We start from the raw sequence: 25,219 nt of genomic DNA on the forward strand, positions 1-25,219 counted from the left end.
GTTTGTTTTTTTAAACACTGTTTATGAATTTAGAATCCTGATAACTAGTATACTAATTTTTATGCACATTCATTTCCTTCTGGAATTGATATTTCAAACATGACAACTTTGGGGGGTGGCATAGGGAGACTTTTATCAGTTTCCTTAAATCATACCTGTTCGTGGGATGCAGAGGGGCAAGATTTTAAGTCTTGTAGCCCATATAATCACGGGGGCCGTCTAACCGACACTTAGCTGACATGGGCCAGCTACTTTCACAGAGAGTGTAGAGCTGCTCTGGTCATCTGCATCCCTCCCCTGATTTCCTTGGAAATTGTGCTTCTATAGTATCAAATTTGTGAATTTTCAGCATCATTTCTACCCTGATGCCAAAATTATTTTTCCTGTATATGGTCTGCTGTTTTTTGTCAAGACCTTGAATGTCAATGGCCTGCATTTCGGAAGTGAAGGCGGACGTTGGCTTCTTCTTCTTGCTGTTAGACTATTTCATGTGATAAATTTCAGCCCCATTCTTTGTATGTTCCTTAAGGGTTTTCCAGCTCTGTTCCTTTTTTCCCTCTGATAATATATACCATTTCCTAAGGAAAATGGCACTAAAAAAAAAAAAACAAAACAAAACACTATGATTTGACACTTTTTCTGGGATTGGGAAAACAAGTGCATCACATCCAGTGAACACAAAAGTACAGGTCTTTTCTGCCTGATATTAAGTCCACCTTTGTGTAAAAGCTGAAATAAATACAGAGGAAAAGTATCGCATAGTGTAAGTTGCTTTTTCCTCTCCTCAGTCACAGCTAAACAAACCTTTTGTCTTTCCCCTTGGTGGTTTTTGTTTTTCATTTTTTAATACTAATTTGCATGCTGTTTTACCTCATTTTCATAAATCCATAAATCCAATTAGAAAAACTGTCTTGTTGATAGTGTGTATTAAGAAGGTAAAATGGAGAGTTATTGCTTATTATTTTTATAGCTAAGCCCCAGTTGGCCAGGATTGTACTGTTAGTGAACACAGAAGGTCTCCTTGGTCTGTGGTTTTCCTTTTATTTAAATGAAGCATTTGGAATAAAGCATATGCTTAAAATATATTTTAAAAAAGTCCCTCAGTCTTGAAATTCAGACCAAGATGATAGAGAAGAGTCAAAAACTTCTTTTTTTTTTTTTAAAAAAGGATGAGTCTACCAAAAAATAGTTTAGAAATGTTAAGATGAATGGATAAAATATTTAAATTAGCATGGTCAGAGGTATTGTAAACTGTAGTATTTTTACGCCTTCAATTTTCTATCCTTAGCCCAGAGAGAAGGGTCGGATGCGCTTTCACAGACTGCAGAATGTACAGATTGCACTGGATTATTTGAAAAGACGCCAGGTATGATGTTTTCTAGACTCTAGCCTTGTGAACATAAGAGATCAACTAAATCTACATAAGACTATGTCAGGGAATGCAAAGGTTTAATTGGGCCTGAACTATGGTAAACATCTTGCCCATTGCTGAAGCAGATGTTTAATGGTGTTTTCAAACATCTGTTCCTAAGGAAAGGAAGTTAGTATTGAGTGTAAGCTCAGAAGAGTGAGGCATGCTTTATTTCCCCTTGAATAAGGAGGACCCATTCTCCCTGATGGCATTAGGATGCTTCTGCCTAGGTGGTCAGGGACATTTGAGCAGCAGCAGGATGTCAAGAATGCCTGTGAATGCAACAGTTCCAGGCAGGGGTGAGGCAACACTTGACTTTTTACACTGCATATGTTAGAATATTTTCATCGTTTGCACCCTACTTCTAGAAACAGTGCTAGTGGTGTTTCTACTTACTAGTTGTACAGCAATCTTCTGTTCGTTCTAAGTAGAGAACCGGCTCGGCCTTCTTTGTGCTTCCATCATAGAGTAGCTGTATAATTCATAAAGAACAGGATTCATTCTTTGTGCTTCTAGACTCTCTAGAGACTGGATATTGAAGGTCAAGACAATAACACTTGGCACTGGCAAGGGCGGCCTGTATTCCCACATGACAGAAGGGACAGAGGTGGAAAAGTATCTCCCTTGCTTCATCATTCTCTGTCAAATAAGGAAACAGTGTTCAACATGATGACATGTCTTGGTATTTAGCTCTTTGTATAAGAAGCCAGTGTTGAGCTCATTACATGTATGTACCTGAATGTCCTGGTTGAACAGTTGATAAGCTTCGGTTCTGAGTGTGGTACTGCTCTTTGATGTTTGCTCAGCTTCTAGACGCTCAGCGATTTAAATACTTAATCTAGAAAGTAGTTTTTAAAAGTCCTCTGTCGTAGACATACAAGCTGTTGAACTTGTTGATGGCTTGGGTCTTTTTCTGCTTGATGGTAAGGGTGAAATAAGCGCATTTCCAAAGAAAGTGCCCCCTGATTTTAAGATCACAAAGTTTTACCCAGGCCCCATTGTTTGAATTGCATTTTTGCAGTTTTTGACAAGTGGGCACTTGTTCTAGAAAACCACAGCAATACCCAGTTTAGACTGGTTTGTTTTCTAGACCACCGAAGGAGAGGGTGAACAGTATTCGGTGATCTTTGCACTCTTTGCATGGTTTAGCATTTCCTTTGTAGGTAAAGAGAGCTCCTGCTGAGTGTATAATAAACTGTTTCTCTCTTCTTCATCTATAAAACAGGTGAAGTTAGTGAATATTAGAAACGATGACATAACAGATGGAAATCCTAAGCTGACTTTGGGATTAATATGGACAATAATTTTGCACTTTCAGGTAAGTCCAGCTTGTCTCCGGCGCTGTTTCTCCGTCTTGCGGCTGGTTCTCAGGTGGTTCTCGGGAAGGTGTTTTATGTCCTCTGAGTGGAAAGCAAATTTCGTAACAGCACTTCAGTTATTCTTCCTAGTAACATTGTGAGCCTGGCGTCTTGTTTCCTGGTCTCTAGGAGCTTCTGTATTTGCCTTTAAAGGTCTTCTCTTGTAATCTTAGATTTGAGAGATAGAGATCTCTTTTTCCTAAATGAACACTTGTTTCTTTTGCTCTTTGGGCAGTATTTCTTATTTTAGCTATGTAAAGATTTTATGACTCAAATCCTTACTTAAAATAATTTTATCCATATTGTAAATAAATTCAAATTTCCTCTAGTAGACACTAGATGGCAGTAGAAGTATTCCAGAAAGCCAGATTAGAAGAAAAGTATCACATGGCAGCCATGCCTTATGTAGCTCTGAGGACAGTGATACATTTTGAAAGAAATCTGTAGCTGGATTCACAGTGACTCACTTTGTAACTTGCTTTAGTTCGTTAGCTGCTCATCTCACAAAATTTTTGTCAACCCTTGGTAATACTGTGCTTAAAGGATCTTAAAGAAAGAAAATAAACGGCTCACTAGCTTGAGAAAGGAAGTAGGATTTTAAATCTTGAAGGGGGAGGGGGTAAAATGTATTAAACTAATAATGGACAATAAAAGAGCTCCTTTGGGAATGGATCTGAGCCATATGAAAAGTTCTAGAGAGGAAGAATCCTTCTAGGAGGGAAGCCCCAGGGCCTTATAGGCAGCTGAACTGTCCCAGCAGTAGGGAATCCAGGCAGCTGGGCAAGTGGAGACAATGTTAACCAGCTTGCCTATAGGACTGCTAATGATGTCCAGTCACCTGGGTTGTGAAGTCAGGGCAACCCAGGAAATAACTCAGTGCAAGCCAAGACTCCAGAGCACTAAGGGTCGTCATTACCAGAAGACCCCACCCTGAAAAGAACTAAGAGTCCTCAGCACTAAACCAAGGCAAAGCTTTGCGTGTGGGACACAAGCCAGACCGTGTTACCAGAATTATAAAAAGTAGAAGTGACCCAAGAATTATTTTCATGGAGAGTGCCTTGGCTGTTATCTCCTAGAGCTCAGTGCATTAGGTCCAGGACTTTTAAAATTAGGGTTGAAACTGTGAGGACCCAGGTGGACAAGTCTGCGGCCCTGATGGAGGGGGCCAGCTACTTCATCACGTCGGCTTCATCAGGCAGGCTGTGTCTGAAGTCGAATAGCACACTAGTGGTCGCCGTGGGGCAGTCCAGAGGACTTCACAGGAGGGAAACAGAACTGCATTCTTGGCTTCTTGTATTCTTTCTTGTCATGGCCACTCTGACTGGGCTTGAGGGAAGAAATGTTCTAATAAATCAAACCTGATAGGTTAGCGGGATGGCACAGTGAGTGAAGGCTCTTGTTGACAGACCCGAAGGCTTGACGTTGATTCCTGGAGCCCACGTGGTGGAAGGAGAGAACTGACTCACGTCAGTGGTCCCCGATCTCCAGGTGCACGCTAGCATGTGCACCCCTCTAAGAAAGAGAATGTGATGATGCTTTAAATCTCTAATTCTATGTAAAATAGATGGAAATGCACTAGGTGGTCATAGTGAGGGAGAAAAGCCAAGAAACAGAAGTATTTCAGAGGGAGGGATATCGGCCAGGTGGCGGTGAAAAGTGTATCCAAGAGGTGACATTTTGAAAAAGGAAGAAAGACATTTGGCCACAGGGTATAAGAAATGGAGATGAGGGCTCAGGTTAAACTCTTTAAGACATCAGAAAACAAATTGTGAGATCTAGGGTTGGCAGTAGGGGGAAAATGGTTGACCTTCTGCATGGGTTTGAAGGGTAAGTGAGCTAGCCTGTGTGCCAGTCCGCTGAGCAGAGCAGACCTGGGAAGTCAAGGTACAGGGACTTATCGACACGAAAGTGGTTGTTGACTGTTGGAGAGAAAGGGTCCCCTGTGTGGAGAGCCCCTGATGACGGGCGGGAGCGGGTCTTGCTGAGGAAACGGAACAGGAATGACTATTCAGAGAGATGTGTGAAGCAACAGGAAATGAACTGGTGAAACCATGGAAGGGAACAAGAGGAGAAAAGGATAGTTGACAGTCTGAAGTGCCACCAGAGACTGTGGGGAAAACATTCCCCAGCTGCTTGCAGCAGAAACAAGAAAATAACAGATGGGAATGTGGGCCAGCAGGAATTAGAAGCAGCATGTATAGACTCTGTATTTGCGGCACGTAAAGCAAGGGGTCATTTAAGAAGAATCACATGTTAAGCCAGCCATTGCGGTACTGCTTGTATCTCAGCATCAGGGATTAGAGGCAGGAGGATCAAGGATTTGAATATGGTTTTGTGGGTGAAATGTAAATGAAATAAAGCTTTTCTTAGTGCTGTGCTAATCGAAGATTCGAACACCCCTTGGCTGTGCCCAGAGAGAAGAGTGGTGAGCACCCTCACCCAGGGTGGCATAGCCTCTTATTTCCTCTACTCGCTGCATAAATAAGGCAAGATTTTCAGAAGAACCATTGGTCTGTTTTTAAAAATGCTGCTGTTGAAATTGAACATTACAAATTGAACCCATTTTCAGTCTGGCATTCGGAAGGCAGGAATTATATTCCTGACAGTCTCATGTCCTAAAGCACTGTATGCTAGATCATGATGAGGTGTGTTGTGCTATCTGTTAAAGTATTGTTTTAAGTTAAATGTAATCAAGGGGGATGCGTCCATTGGCAATAAAAATACAAGCTGAAGTGCAGGAAGGGAAGCTGAGAGGCTGTTCCAGGCCTGGCAGGGTGTTAGAGAAGAAGACAGTGAGAGGTACCAGTTACCAGGCAGATGCAAAAGCTGAGCCATTTTTGGAACATGTGACCTAACCATGGACAGTTGTTTAGTTTGGCAGGGCCGGAGGAAGGGTGGAGGGAGTGCCAATCACGGGTTGCTTCTCCACCCTGTCAGTACAAATAGCAGCCATCCTACATTTAAATGCTGTTCCATTGCCGTTGAAGACATTGGAAACTGAAGGACAAACCAACCCAAGACTGTCACTGGATAATGTTTAATTTCCCTTTTAAATAATTAAGAAAACCCTTGCAATACAGCTGTGTTACTGACAGACATCTGCAACATCTGTGTGAACTTGACAATTTCAGTGGATAGTCCTCCTCCGAGAAATACAATAAGTTCCAGCTTTGATTGGTGGAGTCATCCACTTTCCAAGTGACTTTGGCCTGTGTGTCAGTCACTGATTTCCTCTGTACCATGTCGATGACTCAGTGTCAGAAATATGCACAGCTCAAAGTCTCAGTCTCCACCAATTCCTTCAGTTTCCACCGGGACCCTACTAAAGCTGTTTAATATGTAACCCAAGTGCAATTACAGAGCATAAAGTTTAACTGCCCTAATGTATGTGTCCAGTGTGCAGGCACTTCCCTTGGCTAAGGGTCCCACCTTTAAATCACTCCATGTATTCATCTGCTCATGTGATGAATACATTGGAGTGTACCTTAGAGAGTTATTATTTGAAACTGTTTCCAGCCACGTTAAAGGACTGACTTTAGAGAGGATTAAAGTATTTTTGGCATTGAGTGTTTTGTCCTCCCTTCAACCAATTATTGAATCCTAGTTTTATTCCACTTTTTCTTCTGAGTTAGTTTTAACATAGACTCTTAAGCTTTGTGTGTAAGCCCTAAAATTAGTTGGTGAGTTTTAGGGGTAGGGGGAGTCACACAGGAGAGGATTTTTGGAACTCGAGTTTGAAAGGCACTTTGGGACGGAGCTTGAAGGACACTTGACCAATAAGTCTCTGGCTGTGTTTACTTTCCATTTGCTCAGCCTCAGAGGTTAATGCAAGTGGTGATAGTGTGTGTGCATTTCGGAAGGCGCTGTGTTCATCTGGGGGCCGTGGTCTCTGGAGTGAGTCTCGGGGTTTGCCTTGGAAGCTCACTGGTGTCTGATTTGACCGGGAGCAGTCATGTTTGTCTGGGAGGACTGGTGGCCAGGAATAAGCCACAGTGCCTAATAAGACACAGAGACCAGCTGGCAGGGTGCCACGGCATTTCTTGCAAGTGGTTTTCTCATAAGCAACATGGCTTCAGGCTGAAGAGGATGGTCACCCAGTCTGCTAGGGATTACGGGTCAGAGTGGAATCTCACTCGGGACTTGGTGGAGCCGGCCCTGGAAGCCCCGGATTTTGAAATGAGTGAGTTTGTGGAGCCGTGAGTGCCTGTGGATCAAATGGGGAATGTCTGTGGCTGTGTTCGGGCTGAGAAAGAAGAACAGTATTTTGATCCTGCCAAAACTCCCTTGAGCCCTGAGAAATCCTCTCCCAGAAGAAAATATTTCAGAAGAAAACAGTTCCAGAAAGCTGTAGGTGACACTGATCCTGTGGGGCACAGCAGTGGAAGAGGAGGCAAGAAGGATGGCGGTCAGCCAGCCAGGGAGCAGCCCGCTGTGTCATCCAGAGAACTGGTGCCAGAAGACCCCGTCACAAGCCCCACGCCGGAGGCCGGTGTGCAGCCAGGGAGGACGGTGGCTGCGGACCCCAGGGAACAGAAACCTTCGCCTTGTGCTGTGGATGGTGGCTCCTGCCGAGTGACAGTTTCCTCTGCCCAGAACAACGACTCAGAAGGACAAGTCAGTGCCCCGGACAAGACGATTTCAGAAGAAGATAGCCCTCCATATTGCACAGAGAGGGAGAGACATGTAGATGATGTCAACACAAAACAGAGAGCATTCCAGAGAAAAGACGATGTTTCTACTTTCCAGAAGGCAGCCAGCTTAAGTTCCATTCTCTGTGTCCCGGAGAAATCACCCGGAAACAATGGGCTTGTGGAAAACCTTTCAAAGAGTTATAGCAGTATCCGAGAGCACCACAGGACTGAGAGAGTTCACGCTCATGAAACACACCGTCCTCAGTGTACAAAACGGAGGCACCATTCCCCCCGGGCCAGTGTGCCCTCCGTTTCCAAGGACGCACCTGGGAATGAGGGAGGTGAGGTAAGTGAGACGAGAGTGACAAATGCTCCCCCTTCACGCAGGACTCAGTGTTGTAGTGTGTCTCTCTAAAGTGCCATCTCCACACCAGCTTGTGTGCAAGTTAAGAGTTTTCGTATGTCAACACGGGAGCTTTTTCTGGTGTGTTAGCCACGTCGCTTATTCTTCTCCTCCTCACTTTTAACTTCAGTAACATAAACGTTTTGTTGTCGCATAACTTGGGAAAGCCCTGGTTTAACAGAATACTTCGCTTTAATTTCTCCAATTCATGGCTCTTGATTTTTTTTTTTTTTTTTTTTTGGAATAGCCTGCAGAAACTTAGCTCTGTGGCAGGTAAAAGTTAAATTAGAAAACAGTTTAGGACAGCTGAGTATCTCGATGTAGATAGCATAGAGGGTTTTGATGTTCCGAACACACACACACAAAATGACAAGTATTTGAGATAATAGATTGTCCAAATATGCCTATTGAATCCTTGATAGTTATGCATACACATACACACACATACACTATAGTTCCCAAATACATTCAATTACTGTGTGTCAATTGAAATATAAAGACTTGTTTATAAGGAATAAGTAGGACAATATGGGACACAGAACAGTACTCTGCGCATTCTGACTTTCTGTTCCATAGTCCAAGAGGCCAAATTCCAGTTCTTTTATCAGTTTTCATGCACAAAACATTGACATAATTGCTTTCAGTTATTCTGTGTGTTGAAGGTGGAGGCACAGATTAACTTACCCAAATCCCCCCCCCCCCCCCCCCCCCCCGCCAGCTGAGGACCGAGCCCAGGGCTTTGTGCTGGCTAGGCAAGTGTTCTACCACTCAGCTAAATCCCCAACACCAACTTACCCAAATTTCATGGCCCTTTTTGGACGTCAGAAATTGTTAGGGCAGCATGTCATTGGGACTGGGATATGAATGACCCAGGCTTCCAGGAAGCTGACATCTTTTTCCCTAACATTGATGTTTAGCTTTGGACAAATTACTTGTCTTTCAAATGTAATTGAATCAGTGTGACTTATTTCCCTGGGAAGTACATTACCTAAATTTCTTCTCCGTGCTACTGATGCAGGGTTGATTTTTTTTTTTTCTGTAAATTTTTCCTAACTTTATCTTTTACCCCAAAACATCCAAATGCAAGTGGTATTCGTGATGCCTGACTTCACGGGCGGGTCATTGTGTCATTGGTTTAGATCCGGGCACAGTGGCAGAAGGGAGTTGTACTAGGGTTGGTGTGCATGGTCATCGTTGACCTTGGTGGCTAAGTTCCTGTTTATGTTCACCACAGACCTTGCCAAGCAATGTTCTGCTTCATGAAGGTCTGTTTATATTTTGCAGCGGTTGCATTTATAAAGAAAGCATCCAGTTGTGGCATTATCTGTGTAGATCTGGCATAAAGGCCAGTGCAGAAGAAAGCAAATCAGCCACCCTGTGCTTAGGAATTTAGCTTGGTTTAGTGTCTTAGATTTATTTCCCCCATAATTTGGCTTCAAGTAAGCTCTGTGTGTTTTGTTATTGGTTCTTTTCGTCATTGAAAACCACTAAAAACCTGTTTCTTTAAGTGTACACAAGCCTTTTTTGTTATCTTCATGCCAAGTATATTGTGATCTGTTACATCAAATGCGTTTTTTAAAAGTTTTGTTGGAAAATACATGTGGAAGTAAGTCATCAGCCTGCCACTTAGGTTTGTTAAGTGCTTGTGCTATGGCGGTGTGTAACTAAGTGTAGTGTCTTATAGATCAGAGAAGGAGGCAGCTAGGTTTTTATCTGAGTAGCTTAGTTCATGATACAGAAAGAGAGCCAGCAGCTCGGCTGTGGTCTGGGGTCCTTCTTCCTGTATCGTTACAGGTGTTTTCCCGCCTCAGTTTGCTTAAATGTGTTTGATTAGAACGATCTCTCGAACTCTGTGTCACAGTGGACTCCACTTTTCATGGATAATTAGATGTAGGTGACAGGCCCCAACCCCTTTACTAGTATTTTTTCCCCTTAGAAATAGCTTCTTAGTCACATAACCATTGTTTATCTGCCTCAAGTCATTCTTGGTGTTTGTCTCCTTACTCCTGTTGTATGCAGGGTTGGCCTTGAGGGCTTTTGAAGTAGCTTTGAAGTAGAATATGGTACAATTCTTGGAGCTCCACTTAACCTGATTTGAACTCCCTTGATCTTGTGACATGGGTCATTCTCTGTGCAGATGACCAGCCTACCTCTCCTTTAAATCCTTGCAGTAATATGCCAAGAGGCAGTCCAGCCTAAGGGCTCCTCTTCCATACATGCCTGATGAGTATGTCTCATAAGCATACACACATGTATTGGGACAAGAGGGTGGATTTGAAAGGAGGTGGGTGGGTAACAGATTTGTATGATGCTGCTAAATTGGAAATGCTTTAGGACATGCTGTGGCTTTGGATCACCCCCAGCAATGATATGAAATAGTGAAAATAGGTGATTCTCATACAGAATGAAGAAAAGAAAGCTCATTAGTAGTCCTATCACTCAATGTGTTCTAAGATAATACAGTTATTATGACTAGCTGATTTAGACAGTAGCATGGTATCTGTTACATCTCACTGTCAGAGAAGTTTTGCCTGGGCTTGGTTGCCAGTCTATAGCCCTAAGTGCTTACTTGGCTGGGACAGGAGCTCTGCTTGAGCTCAGGAATTCCAGGAAATAGTCCACCATGCCCAAATGCGGATGTGGACTGCGTGGCATAAGGAGCAATAAGCCAGCCCAGTACAGAAATGGAGCTGATCAGAACTCATGTCGTGTCCATGAGTAGCCACTGTCCTTTATCCTGTGCAGCATAGTGAGACCACAGTTCTTTAATTTAAAGCAAAATGACTGAAGAAAACTGCTCCAAGAGATGAGAGCAAGGGCTGACGCAAATAAGAAGGGTGGGGATGATGAACACAAGAAGGAACACGTAGGCAGTCCTTGTGGACAGGTCGTCTCTGTGTCTGCTTTTTGAGGGACTCTGCTGTGCACACTCATGTGTCTGTAGCCCGTGGCATGGTACCTGCTGTGCACACTCATGTGTCTGTATCCCATGGCATGGTACCTGCTGTGCACACTCGTGTCTGTATCCCATGGCATGGTACCTGCTGTGCACACTCGTGTCTGTAGCCCATGGCCCGGTACCTGCTGTGCACACTCATGTGTCCTGCAGCCTGTGGCACAGTACCTGCTGTGCACACTCATGTGTCCTGTAGTCCGTGGTATGGTACCTGCTGTGCACACTCATGTGTCTGTAGCCCGTGGCATGGTACCTGCTGTGCACACTCATGTGTCCTGTAGTCCGTGGTATGGTACCTGCTGTGTACACTCATGTGTCTGTAGCCCGTGGCACAGTACCTGCTGTGCACACTCATGTGTCCTGTATAGTCCGTGGCACAGTACCTGTTGTGCACACTCATGTGTCCTGTATAGTCCGTGGTATGGTACCTGTTGTGTGCACTCATGTGTCCTGCAGCCCATGGCACGGTACCTGCTGTGCACACTTGTGTCTGTAGCCTGTGGCATGGCCTCCACCTTCACCCCTTAGCCCTTCCCACAACATTCTTCTTTCTTCAATTTCACAAATCCCACTTCCTCCCAGTGTTGTTAGGTGGATGCCAATAAGAAAGTTGACTTTTCTATTTATGAACCTTGGATTCCCTAACCTAATCATATGTTAGAGGAATCTGGGAAGATTTTGAAAATATGGATGCCTGTATGTCATTTTCAGTGATTCTCATATCATAAATGAGGATAGCTGTACTCTACAGTAGATTCTAGTGGTCAGAACAGCAAATAAAGGTGTGTGTGTGTGTGTGTGTGTGTGTGTAGGTCTGAGTTCTTACAGTCATCAGAATGAAAATATTATGACTTAGGCATTATCAGCTCTGTAATTTCATATTCTTTCAGATGCTATTGGAGCAGATCATGGTTCTCCTATTAATCATAATGTCATTCTTTGGGTCCTGCCATACACTAGGCACTTCCCCCACAGCACTCATTTTCAGAGGACGCCTGTGAAGTGGTTATGGTGAGGCTCAGGAGGGTTGCTCAACTCACTTGACTAGCACATATGAGAACTTCACTTTGACCTGAAGTTGTCCAAGCTGAGCTGTTTGCCTGATACATGCCTCCTTTTCCTGCCCACGCCTTTTCCAGTTTTACATGTCTGTGAATTCTCGTGTGTAAATGTACACATTGATTTTCAATGATTTTTTTCCCACTTCCTTCCTTTATCTAACAGTTACTATGTATTGTATGTTGGATTAATAGAAGACACTGAGTTGAGTAGAACACTCTTTCTGCATGTTACAGCCCATTGTATGCCACAAATGGGGACCAGGGTATTAGCCTAAGTCCTCGAAACGCAGGCTTCTGGATGGCGGTGGGGTTGAACCTCTTTCCCACAAGCCAGATGTACTAACTAATGAAAGTAATACTTCCGTGTGCCTTTCTGTCACTGACGGATTGCCAGTCAGTGGGACAGACTTTAGTGAGTCATCATTGAAGGAAGGATGAAAAGTGAGAAGTGGCCGTTGTAGAGACACTAGTGGTCTCCAGATAAATGAAGAGAGAGTCTATTAGCACATTGACTTTTATGTTTCGTGCTTTAAAAACAATTCGGAGCCACCCCAAAGTGTGAGAGGGACACAGTAGCATCAGTCACACTGAAGGGCATTTGTTATTTTTCTTTATGCTTCAGAATTCATAGGACTTTTTAGAAACTCAGAGTGTCTGTCTTCTGGCCTGTGATAGGGTAACTCTGCATCCCGAAGCTAAAGGTCATCTGTTCTATAGCTGAGTAATTTGTTTCTTTCCGAACCATTTTATCTCTTTTTAATGATAGTGTGTTTATTGATTTTTGACTGATTATAGTTATTTAATTAATGAAAATGTAATAGAATTTGGACCCCGATCAGCTTTGCAGTGTTCTAGTTTTTAAACTCGATGGAGAACCTATAAAAGCCTGAAATCCTCTCTTTCTTCTACCAGAGAAATGGGTAGTTGTTATGTTTGAGCAAAAATGAGGGAATTGCCTGAAGTGGTTTTCAGTTTAGCTTTCGCGCACTTTATTCTTCGCAGGTTTTCTTTTTTGACTTACTACCCTAGCCTGATTTTTTTTGGGGGGGAGGGGCAATGTTTAAATCACTTGTGTCTTTCATTCGGCCTTTTCTTTCATGTAGGTGGTTTGTAATTATTACAGTTTCATGATGTTTGAGCAACATTTTCACTTAAAATAGTTTGTAGAGCATTCTAACACTTTTTTTTTTAACTTGGAAGCAGCCACTAAAAATGTGTTGATTACATTTATTTCTGCCAAAATAGTCAAATTCTTTCTGAAAGAAATGTCTTTAGAAGCAACATCTTAACTCGAGACTATGTGCTTGTGTTGACGATTCAGTGTGGGATCAGATTTTGCCTGAATCTGGTGTAAATCAGAGTTTAAGTGCCACTCCCCCTTGTACTCTGACCTCAGTTTACCCTGGAGCACCTCGTGGCCTGAGGCCTCTGTGAGATGCTGCTGTTTCCTCATTTATACGGAAGGAAACTGATGCCCAGAGAAGGAACCCACAGGGTGGGAAGGGTGAGACAGGCGGCATGCTGCCCGCCTCTACAGCTGCGGCCAGGTGAGAAACAGGTCGTTCGTACCTGGGTGAAGAACTTCCTGGGTTAGAACCATGGTGTGCTCCTTCTCCTCCAGCGGCGGCTTCCCTTCTTAATACTGCCTAAATTCTCACATGGAATGTTTTATTCTGATACAACATGCTAAGAAATGTAATTTTTGTTTGATAGCATTTTCCCATCTAACCCTGTCTTGGGGTTTCTTCTGTTTCTGTGGTAAAACATGATGACGGTGAGCAGCCTGGAGAGGAAAGGGTCTATTTGATTTAACACATCTGCCTCACAGTTCATCATCAGGGAAGTCAGGTCAGGAACGTGGAAGCAGGGACGGAAGCAGAAGCCCCGAGGAACACTGCTTACTGGCTTTCTTATCCTGTTTTCTTATAGGACGAGCAGCCCAGGGATTGCACCACCCACAGTGAGCTCAGCTCTCCCGCATCCATTTTCAATCAAGGAGATGCCCCCACAACCTTGCCCACGGGACAGTCAGGAGCATTTTCTCAACTGGCTGTCCTTTTCCCAGATAGCTCTAGCTCATGTCGAAATGACACACGACTAGTCAGTAAAAACTGTCTAAGGGGTTAAGGACTTTGTGTGTTCTGCATATGTGATGCTCTAACTAGCTGTCGCTCCCACCTTGCCATCTGGCTCAGATGGGAGGCCCTGTATTAGTAGAATGAGATGGTTCATCATTGGCTAAAACTCGTGGGAAATTGTAGAATTCCTGCAGGTGTGGTAGAATAAAGAACACACAAGAGACCTTCAGTCAGAAAACTTAAGGGTTTTATTATCCACATCTCTAAAATGGGTGTGCCTTCTTGTATTTAATGAGGTGAAGTAGGAGAAGTAGACTGGATGCAAAGTGTGTCATGACCTTTACCCATTTGTTGTCTTTTCCTGTGGATGGGGGGGGGGGGACCCTTCTAACCATCCTGTGAAGCAAAGAGCTCTGAGTTTCCAAAAGACATTTCCCTCTGTCCTGTAGTTGTGAAGCGATTTACATAACAGAGGAAGGATGCTGTGTCCTCCCTCCTCCTCATTTTCCATCTTCTCACTTCTTTCTTCATAATCAGTGGGTTTTCATCTTCAAACCCCAGACTTAGCCTAAGCTGCAACTTACTCAAATAGAAATCTCCTGGGAGAAAGTGGTTCTTGAGGTTGCCTTTGTTTATTTACACCTTGGTAGGACTCCCTTCAAAGGCATGAAGTCCCTAGGCTATGAGAGAAAGAGAACAATCCCAGAGGCAGGTGTGTGGGGAGGAAGACTGCCAGTGAGGGAGGGTAACAACGTGTTTATTTGTCTTTTGGAACAACTTATTTAAGATGGAATCTCTTGGGATGTTTTCCAAGTTGGCCTTGGCTTTCTGAACTCAAGTGATCTTCCTGCCTCAGCCTCCTGAGTCATCACATATCACCACACCCAGTTTACTGGATGCTGTTTTTTCAAATGAGCCCTCTGTCTCCTATTTATGGGAGAGAGCCAATGTGTGTTGGTACCTCAGTGATTTTCTCTGTATTAGCCCCACCGTCCCTGTTGAAGCTGACACTCACTCTCCCCTGAAGGAGAGTCTTGCAGTGGATGTTGAGGTGGAGCAAAGGGATGGCCCTATAGGCTGGTGGCTGTGAAGCAGTCATTTCCCCAACAGGGCCTGGTATCTGTCCATGCTGGAAGGTGAAGCTAGTTAAAGCAGTTGAGTTAATGGCATGCACTGTGGCTGCTGAGGAAAACAAATTCATCTGTTACAGTGATAATCTATTTTTCTAAACATGAGGGAGGAATTTCACTCTCAGAAACCCTGAGGTAGAGTTTAGGGAACCTAGATGTAAGCAAGATGTTAGACCCTGGGCACAGTGTCTTCTTTTACTTTCAGTTTGTTGGGGGCCACTAAAGGGATGGCATTTCCCCAAGTGTCTTTGCTCTGTCAGTTCGAATTCTGTGATTCCTTGATCTTTCTATTTATAACCTCACCTACAAGAAATAGCTTAGATTGGCTTTTCTACTTTTTGTACACATTAGTAATTATCAATTTGATAAATGTTTTGAAATGACATAATTATTTTTAAGTATTAAAAATAAAAGCTGGGATTTTTTTGTGTGGAATATTAAATGCACATATGTTTTCAATGTGTATACCTGAGGCTAGGATAGACCTCTGTGTCAAAATGCTTGTATAACATGCGTGTGGTCTGGAGCTCAGTCTCCCATACCACAGCAAAGTTAAATGAATGTGAATAAATTTTCAGGGAGTGTTGGAGTTTTAGAATCAGTTGTGCTGTGTGCATGCCATGATGGTGACAGCATCTGTAAAAATAGGGTGTCCCTCTTTCCCAGTTGTCTGCTGGTGTTGGCTCTGCTCAGAGGCCTTTCTCACTTCCAGATCCCGTTGACTGCACACTGACACTGTTGTTACTCATTTCCCAGCAAATGGGCCATTGAGCAATCAACTGTCCATGAAATCCGAGAACCCAGATATGTTAGTGGGGTTTCTTTCATTTCCAAGTTATGTCCTGTCAAGTTTGGTACTGTTTTGGTTTGGTTTGGTTTGGTTTTAAAGAAGTTCAATGGTGAAGGTGAAGTTCTGCTTGGTACTGTTCCCTGCAGGGCAGTGGTCAGTCTGTCTGCTTCTCCTGGAAAGCAGTGCTGACTATAGTCACCCAGTTTCCTACAATGGCAAGGCTTGCAGAGGTCCGAAGGGCAGCACGCAGTGTTTCTGATGCACACCTGGTCTCCACCCTCTCCATCCATGCCTTCTCACTCAGTAGTCATCTACTGAGTACCTGCTGGGTCTGTGGTAGGCAAATGGGGGAGAGAATGTTCTAAAGGTAGACGTCACTCACAAACCTGGAGAGAAGGAGCGGGTGGTGCGATAGCCAGATACATTCGTGTGGTTTTATCCGCAGAGAATCAGGGGCATCACTCGATTCTAGAAAGTTCAGCAGAGGCTAACTGTGGATGTAGAAGAAAGAGTACACTAAGCCAGGCATGGTGGCGCACATCTCTAACCCCAGCAGTTTGGAGACAAAGACGGGAAGATCTCTGTGAGTTCAAGACAAGTCTGGTCTACACAGTGAGACCCCGCCCCACAAAACAAAAAACAAGCAAACAAAAAGGATAAGCTGCAGCGCTCATGCAGGGAGGGCAAAGCCTCAGTGTAGGTGGACGGCTGTTAACTAATCTGTGGGCATTTTAGTAACTGGGTGTGGTGTGGTCTTCGTAACCCAGCGTTTGTTGGGGCCCCAGAAAGCGTTTGTATTTGATGGAGATCTCCTGAAGACTCTTCTTTCCAACTTCGGATCGTGTGTCCTGGAGAAGGGGTACGTGTAGTGTGGTGGGGATGGCAGTTGCTCCTGCCTGCTCTGCTGGGCCACGACTCTGCCCTGGGATAGGTTTACTCCGTGAGGAGCAAATAGCACTTCCCCGTTCATTCTGTGATGTTGGGATTTGTCCTGATCATCCATGTGTGAACAGCAAAGTGCACACAGTGGTTGGGATGTATCTTGGTTAGGGTTTCTATTGCTGTGAAGAGACGCCATGAGCATGGCAACTCTTATAAAGGAACACATTTCATGGAGGTGGTGGCTTACAGTTTCAGAAGTTTAATCCATTATCATCATGGAACAGGCAGGGAGCAGGCAGACATGGTGCTGGCTACATCTTGATCAGAAGGCAACAGGAAATGGACTGTGACACTGAGCGAAGTTTAAGCTTAAAGACCTCAGAGCCTGGCCCCACAGTGACACACTTCCTTCAACAAGGCCACACCTACTTCAACAAGGCCACACACCTCAATTGTACCACTCCCTAAGAGCTTATGGGGACCAATGACATTCAAATTAACCACAGGATGTTTCATTAGGAATATGCTTACTGGGTTAAAATTTGGTGTGTGAGTGGAACTAATTAGATCTTATAGTGATAATGAATTTGAGTAGAACCTGTGATTAACGTCTGAACTTTCACAGTTGAAGCAGAAAAGCAATAACAGCTCAGAGAATTTGCTGAGTTGAAAAATTAAGGAACATTTCCTTGTGTTAAGGCCTAGTGTTATTGGTGAATAAGACATTTTTGAGCAGCGTATGAAGACCTGACACCTCGTACCCTCAGATTTCCATCAACAGGGATATTCCATTCTGGAAGATGGTGGAAGTTTTGCTCTGGCCGGGATCACCGGAAGGCCACCTGAACAGTGTTTCACATCGCAAGTGATACTGGAGCAGGGAACAGGTCACACACTCCCTCCCTTTGAAGGGACAGCCCTGTGTGTTTAGCATCATTGGTTCCCCTGGTGTTTTTATTTGTGAGCACAAGGACCTTCCTCACTCTTTTCCCCGTGTGAGAACTGGGAGTGCATGGCTCTGTGGTACTAAGCTGAAGAGACGTTGCAGTTCTTGTTCATTGCTCATGGTGTGAGAGTTCCGTAGGGTCAGGATTAGAGGTGGGGGAGAATCCATGAACGAGGGTGTAGAGGTTGGAGATGCAGCATGGATGGCAGAGTTTTTGATGTGGGGCGACTGGGCAGATGATGAGGCCCTTCTCTGCGGTAAGAATGCACACAGGAGTACATGGAGGGGCAAGAGAAATTCAGTGTCACACACACTGAACTTTAAATATTAGGATGTGCATTGCAGTGGTTAAGGGTGGTAGCATCCCAGGGTGGGGGTGGAGCTCAGTGGGAGAGTGTACGCCAGAATTATTTTCTGAGATAGGCAGGCATGACTTGTTTCAAGCTAATACCAAGGATGCTGAATTTGAACGAAAAGAAAGGACTGTGAGTTTTCTGTAGTAGGTGGAGCTGAGGGTTGGGCTTGTGGACATGCTCAAGTGTACAACAGTTGTGGGTACGTCATTTTTGAGAAGTGTCCTATAATGTGAAAAGCTGAGGTCTTTGTACCCATAGGCATTGGTTAGGAAAACATACCTGCAGGCCTAGCAGACTTTGCTGAAGCTGAGTTATTTCAGTGGGGGAGAACCGAAACTTGAAAGTGAGGAGTGATGCAAGGTCCTTAATGGATGTTGTTTCTCATGGGATGTGATTTCTGGCAAGTCTGGAGCTGTGGGAGGCAGAGCAGGAGAAGTGAGGCGAACACACAGCGCAGGTGGAAACGCTCAGCAACTGGGGGATCAGTTCACTGCCAATGGCCAGAGGAGCAGGAAATAAGCCGGTGTGCTAGTCTTCAATGGAAACCGTGGCTCATGACATAATTAAATGTGCATGTTTTAAATCAGAGTTTAAAAAAATAGTGTGTATGTGTGTGATAGTCTGAACTAGTATGTGTGTGAGTGGCAATCTGGAGTTCATGTGTTGGAAGTGATTTAATAACCAGACCTGGTTTTCCTCTATAACTGTCGCAGATCTGTGAACTCTTGCTCAGCACCTCTCAGGTAGACCAGCACTCCCACCTGTTACACTGGCACCTCTTCACTGAAGTGTGCTGTCTTTCCTAGTTAATGGACAACTATTCTTGTAACCAGACTGACCCAGAATATTCTGGAATCAGCTAGAGATAGCAGAAATAATCCTCTATACATCAAGAACTGGGAAAAAATATGAAGTGCAGGTTTTTGCTTCTCCCTTTGTAAAAAGGAATAACATGACAAATAAAATATATTCAAGGTGTATTTCCTGTGTGCCAAATGTTAATAAGCCATGTTAATGCTGAATAAAATATCCAGCCGACACGGACCGTGTATTTCCTGTGTGCACGATATGATCACACCATGCTAATTTGGAATTCTCATACACAGTGTAATAACTCTCATAATGTTACCAGGGAGGGAACATACTTAAGCAGCTACATGATTTGAGTTCGTAATCATGAAGAAGCAAATTTGTGTGGGCAGTGTCACTTAGTCATCTAACAGAACTATGTCTCAACATGCTTGGAAGTAGTTAAGTAGAAAAGAGCAGTAGTTGTTTTCCACATGGAAAAATAAAAACAAAATTCTTCAGTAGGTTATGTGATATGTCCATGCACATAATTCTTTCCCAGGCTGTGGAGATTAGCACAAGTTCCTAGGGAAGATGATTAAAATGGAGACAGTGCTTCTCTTCCAAATCCAAGACATTTTAAGGCCAGTGTTTCTGACTTTGCTCAGCTTGGAGCTCCACCAAGCACTGACTGCCTTTGTAGGACCCTAGGTGAAGAGGGAGTGAGCCCCGCCTTCCATCTGCACCAGCAGATATGGTAGCATCTGCCAGCCTGGGAAGAGGGTTTGTGCTCAGCCTTTCTGCCTCAGGTCCTTGGCGTGGCCATGCCCCGGCTCTTGTGGTCACTGGGAAGAACAAGGGGCTTCCTGTTCGAGTCTGGCCCAGCCCCGTTCTCCTCTTTCAGTTGTTTGACTCTGTATTTGACCTCTGAGTTCTTTGTTGTGTTTATAGTGTCTTAGGGAGATTTTGGGTAGAAAGAGGCCTTAAACCTTCTCATCAGCCTCCTACCTCCTCATTTTATAAATAAAGAAGATGGCTCTCAGACCAGAAGCAGATCTCATTGCTGTGGTCTGCGCCTTTGTTTCTGTTGCAGGGGGTTTGTTGTGACGAGTCTTTTTCAGTCCCACCAGCCATCGCCCAAATAATGACACAGAGACTTTTTGTTAATTATGAAAGCTCGGCCTATAGCTTAGGCTTGTTCCTAACTAGCTCTTATAACTTAAATTAACCCACTTATATTAATCTATGTTCTGTCACATGGCATTACCTCTCTTCCATCTTGCACCTCCTGTTTCCTCTCCATGTCTCCTGGCTTCTCCAGCGTGCCTAGATTTTTCCTTCTCTTCCTTTCTCTCCCCAGAAATCCCACCTAGACTTCCTCTCTAACTATTGGCTGTTCAGCTTTTTATTATACCAATAACGGCAACATTTTCACACAGTGTACAAATATCCCACAACAATTTGTGACCTCCCCCTCTCTCCTTATACTTACACACACACACACACACACACACACACACACACACACACACACACACACACCCTCTCCTTATTTGCAGATCTCTTCCAGGTCCTGGCTTGCTTACTCTTCATCATTTCTTGGTTTCAAACATTGCTCTGATGGAGGAAACAGTTATATATTAATGTTCATCCCAGCTGTGGAACTACTGAGGAGACCCTGGTGAAGTCACTTTGCACCCTTTATAGTTAGCATCAGGCCAAGAAGGACCCAGATGGAAGAGTTGCTCTTGGGACAGTGCACACCATGGAGATCCATGTTCTTTTCTGTCATTCAATGGAAGGAGTTCTCAGAACTGTACAAACAAATAAAATACACATGAAAATTCTACTAAAACTGAACAGGAAGTCATAAAACATTTATAGGCTGTTAGCCAAAAATGTTACAAAATATAGTTAAAAATGAGAGAGGGCACTGTTCTCTTATTTTTTTTTTTTTTAAAGATTTATTTATTTATTGTGTATATAATGTTCTGCCTGTGTGTATGCCTGCAGGCCAGAAGAGGGAACCAGATCTCATTACAGATGGTTGTGAGCCACCATGTGGTTGCTGGGAATTGAACTCAGGACCCTTGGAAGAACAGCCAGTACTCTTAACCGCTGAGCCATCTCCCCAGCCCCTGTTCTCTTATTCTTGACATGGAATACTTGTTGGATCAAATTCTGCATAGAGTAATTTATAGCTTTTACTTCTGATCTGTTTTCATCTGGGAAAAAAAATGCACTTAAGTTGCTTTAAGAGGCCTCATTAGCAAAGAATGTAGACTTTTTAATGCTGCTAAGTTTTGGTATAATACACAAGCAGGTTCGCACTGCCACTCCTGGCATGCAAACAGATCTGCAAGGCAGTGTCAGTGGGGTGAGCATGAGGGTCACCACAGTGTGCTGTGTCACCTGGACTGCCTAGTTTGTGGTGTCCCCACTAAATAAATTTAAACAGTACAATATAGTTACCCTAAATTGTGTGTGTGTGTGTGTGTGTGTGTGTGTGTGTGTGTGTGTGTGTGTGTGTGTGTGTATATAGGCTTCATCTTATATATATAAATCATGCTTGTAAAATATTCTGTGTTGACTAAAATGAGCCACTCAAAAGTTACTGTTTCCGGGACAACTATATAGAAGAGTGGGTAAAAAGCAAGTTGTTGACTTGAGATGAGAACTGTACTCTCAGGGTACAGTAACAGCACGTGTGTAGTTGTCTGACTTCTGCTAAACAGAGAAAGCTTATTAAAGCAAATGCATTAAACAGAAGGTCAATAATTTATTACAAGTACAAGAATAAAAGCCCAAACAGTATTTTATGTATTTTGTGTGTCAGCGTGCCTGTTCCATGAAGACCTCTGTGAATTCTGTTTTACTTGTTTCTTGTACAATACCAATTCATTGTGCTGCCTAAATTTGGAGTGGTCTGGATCCCTTTGCCTGTCAGGGTTTTATTGTTGTTTATCTTTTTAAGATTGTAAAATCAGTGTGTTTTACATTAAAAAAAAATACATTAGATGCTTTTAACTTGGATACAGATAAATCAAATCTGAATACCTGTTTGAAATTCAATTTTCCTCTGTAAAACAGGAGAAATATATTTAGTATAAAAAGAAGAGTTACAGGGATTAAGGAAAATCAGATGTAACTACTTGGCACATAGTAGACTTGTGCTCTCTCAGCTTGCTTCCTTCCTAATGGTTCGATGCTTCTGTTATATTTAGATATCTGACATCCATGTAACTGGAGAGTCCGAGGACATGTCTGCAAAAGAGAGGTTGCTGCTGTGGACACAGCAGGCAACAGAAGGTTATGCCGGGGTACGGTGTGAAAATTTCACTACCTGCTGGAGAGATGGGAAACTGTTCAACGCCATCATCCATAAATACAGGTATGGAGTATGTGTGTGTGCTTTCCCTTCATGTAAATACGGGCATCCTTTCATTTCTAACATGTTAAGTAACACGTTACTACGGAAGAAGCACAACATGCAGTCCATGTGCAGTGTAGAGAAATTCCAGATAAAATGAAAGACAGCGCAGGCCCAGTGCTGAGTTAGTACTCTAAACTGTAACACATGCACGTGTGCGAGCATGCACACACACACACACACACACACACACACACACACTCAGACACACACATGGGGGGTCAGGCAGGCAGGCACACACACAGGAAGATGACAGTAGACAGAGGGCGACAGAGCTGTACCATGTCTGGATTTATTTTCTACAGCCTTGCAGGCATTAAGCTCTGATGCCTACAATCTGTCGGTCAGTGATCTAGAGTTTATCTATAGGGAAATGATGAGTAGAGAGGCAAAGGTCTGTAGTTCACAGACTTAACAGCCCAGGGATTGCCAGGTCCAAAATAAAGAGTGACTGGACAGCTGATCTGGACCTGGTGAGCAGTTTTCCTATGAAAATCAAGTCTTCCTGTTAACATTTGAGCTAACACTGTCTAGCCTTGTTCTAAGCAATGGTTAGTTTAATTCTCACACCGTTCCCTCTTGTCATCCCTAGTTACACATGAAGCCTAGACACTGGGTAAATATTTGCCTAGTCACAAGACTAGCAGGCGGTGGACTTGGGATTCAGACCTGGCAGACTGGCTCTTGGGTCTGTGCTTTTGCTCTCTCACTAGAAATTAAATCCACAGAAAATGTTTATTGAAAACTATGGGTTTAACCTCAGTTGTTTGCCTTGATTTTATGAAGATTATGTCATATTGAAGAACCAGATATATTCACAAATAGATTAAGTGTAAGCTATAAACTTATTAAACTGAAAAAGGTATTGACTATAATAAAAACTATACAAAACTGGTAATGAACTCTTCATGTATCCACACTCAACAGCCCCTATTTTTAAATAGTCTGATAGCCTCCTTCCTTTATGAGACAACTTTTAGATAGAGGTCGGTGGAGGTTGCTGAATTAAGAAGAAAACCTGGGTCAACTTACCTGCCCTTGTTCAGGGCCCAGTGCAGATACTGAGCACAGTAACCCAGACATGTCCACTATTACCCTGCCTGTCCCAGGGACTGAACACTGGAAGACTTTGGAGCTCTTTCTCAGAAAGCTTTTAGGCATGTAAAAACATTTTTAGAGGCTAGCTTTTCTAAAATCATCTGCTTTAAAATTATTGATATCTGTGTTGACCATGATAGCCCATACTTGTAATGGCAGCACTCAGGAAGCTGAGACAGGAGGCTCACAAATTTGAAACCAGCCTGGGTTCCATAGCAAGACCTTGTCTGTAAATAAATAGGTAGCTAGATGGATGGTGGATAAATAAGTGTGCTTTCTCTCTCTCTCTCTCTCTCTCTCTCTCTCTCTCTCTCTCTCTCTCTCTCTCTCTCTCTCTCTCTCTCCCTCCCTCCCTCCCTCCCTCCCTCCCTCCCTCCCTCTCCCCTTTCCCTTTCCCTTTCTCTCTCTTCCTCTTTCTCTCTCTGTCTCTTCTCTCTTCCCCCTCTCTCTTCCTCTGTCTTTCTATCTCTCTCTTCCTTTCTCTCTCTCTCTTCCTCTTTCTCTGTCTCTTCCTCTTCCCTTTCTCTTCCCCTCTCTCTCTGTTTCCCTCTCTGTCTCCCTCTTTGCTCTCTTCAGTACTCATTAAGGATTATATGAGCAAATCGGCATACATCTGTGTTTTTTCCCAAGTACTTAAATAAGTCACTGTACATCAGAGATCCTACAGTTTTCAAGAGAAATTAAATCCACTGTCATTGCTTTTGGTGAGAAATGGGATCTTAAAAAAAAAAAAAAAACCTTATGTGTATAGGTGTTTTACGTGTGTGTGTGTGTGTGTGTGTGTGTGTGTGTGTGTGTGTGTGTGTGCACCACTAGCATGGTGCCCTCAGAGGTCAGAACAGGGTTGTAAACCACTGTATGGGTATAGTTCCTCTGGAAGAGGAGCACCTGCTCAGAGCTACTGAGCCGTCCCTCTCCAGCCCAGAAGTTGGAAATGTAGCTGTTTCCTTCTCTAGAATTTCTGGTAAAATTGAATTCCAGCTCTGAGTGCACGCAGGGTTTCTGATGCTGAAGTTCCGGTACAGTGTTCTGTGTCCTGTACTTGATTTCTCTTGCCAAAAGAAGCCTTAAGCCTGTAAGGTGTTGTAAAGCTTTCGGGCCTTTCTTAATAAAGCAGTTGGGTGCTTTTCTTCCAGTGTGTGTAAGAATTAAGCAGAGAGGCTTGACTTGCACACGTTTCTTACTTCTTAAAACCTTCATTTACTCCAAAGACCAAAAAGACAAAGCCATAAACCAGTAGAGTATCAATATAAGTGGGGTTTTAGATATTAACAGTCATGATAATTTAGGAGCAGTGTTTCATTTATAGTTGGCTTTACTTATCTATTCCCATACAATTTTAATGTAGTGAAGTTTTCTGTGGAAACCTCTGTTTAGTATGGTTTCGTCTCTTGTATTTATTTAGATAAGAAGCTTTACTATTTATTGGATTTCATTTTGCTTCAGTAATAAAACTTAGCTGAGCTGGCACATGGGCCTGTTTTCTAAACAAATGGGTACCTTTAGAGGACCTTTAGAGAAAGTGATGGATGCAGTGGCTGGGGTAGATGGGTAAGTGGCTGGGGTAGATGGGTGAGTGGCTGGGGAAGATGGGTGAGTGGCTGGGGTAGATGAGTGAGTGGCTGGGGTAGATGAGTGAGTGGCTGGGGTAGATGGCTGAGTGGCTGGGGTAGATGGCTGAGTGGCTGGGGTAGATGGCTGAGTGGCTGGGGTAGATGGGTGAGTGGCTGGGGTAGATGGCTGTGGTGGCTGGGGTAGATGGGTGAGTGGCTGGGGTAGATGGCTGTGGTGGCTGGGGTAGATGGGTGAGTGGCTGGGGTAGATGGCCACAGTGGCTAGGTTCTGTTGTTCACACATATACACACACGTCACACAAGTATTCAAAGTTTTGGATTAATAA

At 43.6% G+C, this 25,219-nt stretch overlaps 1 protein-coding gene across 34 annotated transcripts in view; it reads left to right on the top strand.

The window, feature by feature from the left end:
- Window positions 1-25,219, top strand: part of Dst (dystonin) — a 434,856-nt gene that overhangs the window by 226,079 nt on the left and 183,558 nt on the right. For 33 of the 34 annotated variants that reach the window (XM_076558452.1, XM_076558433.1, XM_076558438.1 and 30 more), the window contains 3 exons: window positions 1,289-1,366; window positions 2,637-2,729; window positions 22,016-22,182. In XM_076558452.1, coding sequence (XP_076414567.1) covers window positions 1,289-1,366; window positions 2,637-2,729; window positions 22,016-22,182 — 338 coding nt within the window. Of the gene's footprint in view, window positions 1-1,288; window positions 1,367-2,636; window positions 2,730-6,826; window positions 7,747-22,015; window positions 22,183-25,219 lie in introns of those variants that run through there. The other variant, XM_076558430.1, reaches the window with a different exon arrangement.

This window comes from Peromyscus maniculatus, chromosome 21 (assembly GCF_049852395.1).
Source record: "Peromyscus maniculatus bairdii isolate BWxNUB_F1_BW_parent chromosome 21, HU_Pman_BW_mat_3.1, whole genome shotgun sequence".
NCBI lineage: Eukaryota > Metazoa > Chordata > Mammalia > Rodentia > Cricetidae > Peromyscus > Peromyscus maniculatus.